Source organism: Carcharhinus amblyrhynchos, chromosome 2 (assembly GCF_965287045.1).
Source record: "Carcharhinus amblyrhynchos chromosome 2, sCarAmb.v2.hapA, whole genome shotgun sequence".
Lineage (NCBI taxonomy): Eukaryota > Metazoa > Chordata > Chondrichthyes > Carcharhiniformes > Carcharhinidae > Carcharhinus > Carcharhinus amblyrhynchos.
Genome location: NC_137325.1, coordinates 27,393,095 through 27,400,578, shown reverse-complemented (window position 1 = coordinate 27,400,578; position 7,484 = coordinate 27,393,095). Strand labels below are relative to the sequence as shown.

Below are 7,484 nucleotides of genomic sequence, written 5' to 3'. Positions count from 1 at the left end.
CTGGGTTTTTGCGACTCATGCACAAGGACCCCGAGGTCCCTCTGCACCGTCGCCTGCTGCAGTTTTTCGCCACGTAAGTAATAGTCCTTCCTACCATTCTTCCTACCAAAGTGGACCACCTCACACTTGCCAACACTAAATTCCATTTGCCATTTCCTGGCCCATTCGCCCAGCCTATCTAGATCCTTCTGCAGACTCTCCTTGAAGAATAATTTTTAAAATCTACTTCTGATCAAGGTTTGAGCATCGGTCTTCAATACATGATTGTCAAATTTAGTGCAATAATTCTCCTTTGATATATCTTTGGGTCCTTTTTTACTAGCTTAAAGGTGCTATATAAGTACAAACTATTGATTCATTACAATGTAGGCAGGCAGGCAGTCCAAGTTCTTCCCGGATTAAAGTGAAAGCAAGTCACAAATGAACAATGTTAAAAAACAAAACTCCACTGGTGCAAATTATCTTTCAAAATATATTGTACCACTTTGATAGGTTGCTTCTGATCTTGAGTTCATACAGAAAGTGATTTGTTTTGCTAGTTTATGTAAACAATTCCTTTGAAAAATACATGTTTTCGGTGGTGTAATCCTTTTTGTGTAGGAGGAAACTGGGAGGTGAACGTATCGTAAAAGTTAGATCTACATGAACCAATCCAAGAATCGAATACTTGGGAAAATGGGAGAGGTGATACACAAGTATACTTTCCAAAAAGAAATGTGTTAAACATAACTTAGGATAGTATTCTGCTAGTCACTCACTTATTCATGTACAATGTCCAGTTCTGGCAATAGTATGAAATAGTACCATAGTTCTGGTCCCACCAAATTGTCAGACAAAACACAATGGATCAGGCTAAACTACACACACAAATTTATTGTCACTTAAATTATACAGAAACAAGAATAAATCAGCAGGTTAGATAGCAGCACATTATTTAGCTTTCCCTGGTACATTCTGTTATTTGAGTTCACTGCACGTTGCTTTGAGACTTTTTTCTCCTTGGAATCCTTTCAATTAATGATTATATACCCAACAGAGACATCGAGGCACTTTGGCCTGCTGGCTCATTGTTGCAGCAAACATTTCAATCATGTCAGCTGTTGAAGTGGCTAAAAGCTACAGGATTTCTCACTTTCGGTGGTCTTTGGAGGATAAAGCTATCAAAGCCGTAATCAATATATACAGTGCAGGAGCATCTCACGTTCCTGTAGATTGTTATTCCTGGATGAGCTAGAACCAAATTAGTCCTCAAGGTAATTATAATCTGCAGAGTAAAGCATTTGGGCTGCCTTTTTCAGCATGGACACTCATCCACATTTCACAATAGGTTAAAGTAGTTATAAAAAACACGATGCACCACGTGACAGTTATGCTTATAAGTTTTGCTAGGGGTTCAACCAGAAGGCAGGACATTCCAAGCAATATCCTCATGTGAACATAATGACATCCGTATTTAAACTTAGCACACTAACAAGTTTATAAAAATGATGTAACACAGAATGTCCAAAGGATGAAAAGGCAGGTGGACAAGTACATGGATAGGAAAAGTTTAGAAGGATATGGGCCAAATGCAGGTAAATGGAGTTAGTCTAGATGGGCACTTTGGTTGGCATGGACCAGTATGGGCCAAAGGGCCTGTTTACGTGCTGAAGTTGGCCAGAGCCTGGATCTGGCGCTATATGCTCTCAAATTAACAGTAGTGAAATTTCAGAGATAGATAAAGCTTAGCAGTTTTATATACTTTGACCCTGAATTCCAGAGAAAGTGCCCCAGAATTGTCAATCATTGAGTCTGGTATACTTCATCTCTTTTTGGTAAGCTGGCTATCCCACCAGCAGCACAGATTCACCCCAGTAAAAGGGGGGCCCAACTCAAAAGATTTGCCTATCAAATAGAGAAATTGAACTGATAGCAAGTGGAACAAGAAGCTTAGCAGTGCTGATTAATGTCTACTTCATATACAATCACCCCCACAAAGTGGTCTACTGGTCTTCCGTATGAATGAAAAGGTGTATTACTTACGATCACTCAACCGGATTGTGTTTGAGCATTGAAGATGCAAGAACACCTGATAGAAATGTATTTTTCTTCATAAAGTGAGTGTGCCTAATTTTAAAACAAAGCAAACATAGGCACAAAGGCACCTTTGTGTTGTTTGAACTGCAATAATTCCCAAAGAGAAATGTCAGATTTTGCAGCAGTAAACAAACTACCCCATCTTTTCAAAAATTCTGTGTGTTTTTTTTGGAAACCTTTATAATTCAAGGGGTGGGGTGTTGGTATAAGTTACTAACATTGGTATTAGATGTTGCCTGGTGGAAGACAGTGAAGGAGATACCAAGCAAACTGCCTCTTTGAAGATTGAGCTGTATAATGGGAGAAATTTTCCTAGAATGGTTACAACGCAAAAAGACAACCATTCAACACTCTGTGCTGGCTGTCAATAAGAGCAGCTCAATTCAGGATCTTAGACGTCGAACATGCTTTGTCTCTACTCAAAACACGCTCCATAATAGTTAAAAGACAGCCCCGTTAGATAGGTAGTGTTGCACTTGAGCTTCAATGTGTTGGAACAATGGCAACAGCAACTCAGCCAGTCCTACTCTCCCTGCATTTTCCCTGAAGCCCTGCAACTCTTCTCCACATAATTATCCATTTCCTTTTTTGAAATCCGCAATTGAATTTATCTCCACCACAGTCTGAGCTGTCTAAAAGATTTACCCTCCTCTTGCCTTTGGTTCTTTTGCTGAACACTTTAAATCAATATTCTCTGGTTCTCAATCAATGGAAATAGGTTATCTGTATGTGCTCTGTCCAGAACCCTGATCATCTTGAAAATCTCTATCAATTCTCCACTAAACTTTGAAGGAGAATAACCTCAGCTTCTCCAATCTATCCATGTAACTGAAGTCCCACATCCCTGCAACCATTATAAATGAAGCACTGCTGGAAATTCCACCCATCCAAACTCTGGTATGAGTAATAAAACCCTGGGCTAGGGGCACAGGATAATAGATACCCATATATCCCAGGGACTGGAAACTAATGTATATCAGTAAGGCAGTGAATTTTGGATGAACTGAAGTCCTAAGGATGGTAGGAAGCCACCAAGAATGCAACTGGTATAATCAAGTCTTGAGGTGACAGAGGGGAAAATGGGCTGAAAAGGATGTGCTATAAAGAAAATAGGCAGTCTTTGCGATGGACGAGGTTTGGGGTGGGAAGTTCAGCTTGGTTCAGCATGAGACAGTGACCGGGAAGGACATAGACTCAGAGTTGAGTGTATGGAATTTGTTTTGGGGACTGAAGACAGTGCCTTCAATTTTAGGACAAATATTAGGAGTCCATTAGTGACAATTTTGATAGTATTCTATACAATCAGGAGACAAAGCAATCCTAATCAGCCATTTCTAATATAATCTTTAGACATTGCCTGTGATAAATCAGAACAGTACATTCCTGTTTTGAGGAATAGAGGAAGCACTAATGGTCTTGACATATACAATTCAGGTATCATTTCAGATGTGCTTTAGGTTTTCATTCATGATCAAAGAGCTAACATTTAATCAATTACCCTCAGTCCAACAAGTATAAGTGATGGTACGATGTTACAAAAATCATGTAACTATCAGGCAAACTAATGTAAGTAACAAAATTGTGACCAGAAATAACTGTTGAGAAATATTCATACAGATGGCAGGGTTAACCATATAAGCCATTAAATAATGCACATCTGGATAGGGATGATGTTAACAAGTTCTGCAAACAAGATATGCCTAAAATATAATAATAACAGCCCTGTGCAGTCATCCACTGTAAGACCCTTTCCCTAGAAGTTCCAAACAAAAGATGTTTAAATCTCTCATACAGAGTGCTCATCACAACATTCCAATCCAATATCCAAATTATCTGACTTGAAAACACATTCCTTCTTCAATTTGGAGCTAGAAAATTACACAGTGGCCAACAGTACATTTGCTGGCAACCCGAAATAGCCAGTCTTAAACAGTATTATGTTAGAATGTTCATCAGCAAATGCTTTATTGCTTAGATTTCTAAAGTTCTTTTTTTTGGACTCGTAAGATCCTATGGTTCTATTTGAAGAGCAGGAGCTGTCTCTCAGTGTCCAGCCAATATTTATCCCTGAACCCACATCACTAAGCTCTCTTCATTAATCTCATTTTTGTGCACTGATTGGCTGCCTAGCCTCCCTACATCACAAATGACTATACTTCAAAAGTAGTTCACTGGGTCAGTTGAGAAAGTAAGTCACTTCCAGGAAGTAAGCATTGTGCTCAAACCTGTCAATAGATTATGGATAGTAACTCGAGAGAGAAAATTGAACTCTTGAGACGAAGGACATTATTAATTTATTGCCCAATCTTGACTTTTCATTGAATAACAGTCAGCCACAGCACAGTGGTTAGCAGTGCTACCTCTCAGCGCCAGGAACGCGTTCAATTCCAGCCTTCGGCCACTGTGTGTGGAGTTTGCACATTCTCCCCACGTCTGCATGGGTTTCCTCTGGGTATCCCAGTTTCTCCCCACAGTCCAAAGATGTGCGGGTTAGGTTGATTGGCCATGATAAGTTGCCCCTTAGTGTCGGGAGGATTAGGAAGGTAAATATGTGGGGTTACGGGGATAGGACCTGGGTTGAATTGTTGTCAGTACAGGCTCAATGGGCCAAATGGCCTCCTTCTGCACTGTTGATTTTATGATTTGCATTACTAATTCTACCTACAACTTTGTTTTTAGCTTACCTGTGTAATTGCCCTACTGATCACACTGAAAATTAGTCACAAAGAAAGATTGTTGCTTTTTTACGGAACTCTGAACCAATCTATACAGAGAAGGATATTTTTGTATAGCTTATGCTACAAGGAGTCATATTGCTACACTGCAGCTCCAAGATATCAACTGAATGATTTTACACTGGTATAAAGAGAAGAATTTTAATATCTAGATCCATTTCTTTCATTGTGTGTGAATGAACCATTTACTCTTGCAATTTTTTTATAGTTAGCATCAGGATTTCTTTTCAAACTCACCATTCATAAGACCCTGTCCATTCCCAAATTTGATTTCCACGCGAAAAGAGAAATTGTTTCAGGAGAACAATTTCTCATGTCATTTCTTATTGATGGAGCCACTCTCTTATCTCATGCTTGCACACCCCTTTAGTTAATGCAGACTTCACAGAAATTCCTAGAATCATAAATCTACAGGAAGCGGAAATTACAAAGTACCTCAACAGGGCCGGATCCTATCTGACAAATCGTTCTGCTGTCAGGGTGTCGGCATCCAAGATGAACCGATGAAGAGAAGAAAAAAGTGCTCCTTCGGCAGCTTCTAGAAAAGTCTCCTCCAGAGTATGCCAAACATTTTGAAAACACATTTTAAAATGTCTATTAATAATCCAAAGTGGGCGATTGTACCCAGTTTTGCACTGCCACATAGTTGCATCACAAGTAGGCCATATTCTCGTACGCATCACATTTATCTGTTTTGGGGGTGATAATTGAAGGAGACTCCATTCTTCAGTGAGCCATTCATTCCAACTTTATGGTTCTCCTCAATGGTTTCTCTGCTAAAGAGCGTGTTCTGATCACTGTCAAATTCCGACTCAGATACCATTAGACTCGAGTTATGTTCTGTGCTTTTGTGTTTCACACCTGGAGCAGAAAATCACAGTGCAAGTCAACAGGAAGGAAAACGCACCATTATGATCCAGTATTTGCACCTTGAGTGAGCGTTTCCCCATATGTGATTATAGGCCAAAAATAACATGAAATAACAGCACCTTTCACAACCTCAGGATGTTTCAGGGTGCTTTGCAGCCGATGGAGGGTAGACACAGTTGTAGGGAATACAACACATTTACAAATGACAATGTGATAGAAAAATTATCTATCTTGTCAAGTGATGTTGGTTGAGGGAATAAACATGCACCAGGTCACCAGGGAAAACTCCCTGTTCTTTGAAATAGTGCCAACGTATATTTACCCAACTGAAAGGAAGACTGAGCCTTGATTTATCCAATGAACAGCACTGCCAACAGGCTTCAGTACTGCATTGTAACGTCAGTCCAAATTGTGTGCCAAGTATCTGGAGTGGGACTTGAACCCAGAAACCTCTGACTCAGATGAGAAAAGCTGGACTCTATTACCAAAAATACAGTGTGACGTTTGTGCACTTGTAGTAGTCTGTTGTGGCCTGCACTGGCAACATGGCATGAATACCGTTCCAGTTACCTGGAAGCCATTTTGACATTATTCCAGCTTCTAATCTTTAAAGACAAATAGCTATCAAAAATAGACTGCACATAAGAAAATCTGTTGTGCTACTCCTGGGTGCATGCATCCTGGTATTATATAGGAAGCACTAACCATATTTTGGCCTCAATGCCATTCGTTCCTGATCATCCATATTGTCCAAGATGGTGTATTTGTTTTTCTTCCTCACTTTGGTCCGCTTCCTGTTGAAAAAGTGTGCAAGATCATTGTATGCGACGGATTCAAAGATAAGATAAACCATAAGACATAGGAGCAGAATTAGGCCAGTTGGCCCATTGCGTCTGCTCTGCCATTCAATCATTGCTGTTGTTTTTCTCATCCTCATTCTCATTCTCCTGCCTTTTCCCCATAACCCCTGATCCCCTTATTAATCAAGAGCCGATCTATCTCTGTCTTCATGACATGTGTGTTATTTTAATGGTTTCTAATGAATGATCATAGAATCTAGAGTGCAGAAGAAGGCCATTTGGCCCATCGAGCCTGCACTAACCACAATCTCACCCAGGCCTTATCCCAGTAACCCCCACACATTTACCCCATTAATTCTCCCTTATGCATCTTGGGATACTAAGGGGCAATTTAGCACAACCAATCAACCTAACCCACACATTTTTGGACTGTAGGAGAAAACCAGAGCACCCAGCAGAAACCTACACATATATGGGGAGAATGTGCAAACCCCACGCAGACATGGGGAGACCATGCAAACTGCACACAGACAGTGACTTGAAGCTGGGATTGAAACTGGGTACCTAGCGCATTGAGGCAGCGGTGCTAACCACTGTGTCACATGCCGCCCTAATGAATGATATTGAAGACTACTAGCACCTACAATGCACATACCTCTGACAGCAACAGATACAAATCCAGCATGTTGCTCCAATGATGATGATTGCTAGAAACACTGACAAGATCACATACAATACACTCCAGTCTGTAAACAGAAGAATTAGAACCGAAGCTTAGAACAACAGCGGAACCATTCCTGAAGATCTGCATTTTATATCACCTCTTACAACCAAGGATATCAGAAAATGCTTCACACAAACATAGGAAATAGGTGCAGAAGTAGGCTGATGAAGTACATTTAAATGGAGTCACTTCGTAATGTAGAAAATAGTTTTCACACAGCAAGGTCCCACCGATATTAATGTAATAATTATCAGATAATCCTGTTTTTGTGATGTTAAT

The 7,484-nt window shown here is 40.1% G+C and overlaps 1 protein-coding gene across 1 annotated transcript in view; it reads right to left on the bottom strand.

Annotated features, from left to right (window-relative positions):
* Positions 1 to 872: 872 nt before the first annotated feature.
* Positions 873 to 7,484, bottom strand: part of LOC145353274 (dyslexia-associated protein KIAA0319-like) — a 91,461-nt gene continuing 84,849 nt past the window's right edge. Inside the window, exons 19-21 of the mRNA XM_080203870.1 lie at positions 7,137 to 7,227; positions 6,387 to 6,475; positions 873 to 5,672 (exon numbers count right to left, since the gene is read on the bottom strand). Coding sequence (XP_080059996.1) covers positions 5,497 to 5,672; positions 6,387 to 6,475; positions 7,137 to 7,227 — 356 coding nt within the window. The 3' untranslated portion in view covers positions 873 to 5,496. The remainder of the gene's footprint in view (positions 5,673 to 6,386; positions 6,476 to 7,136; positions 7,228 to 7,484) is intronic.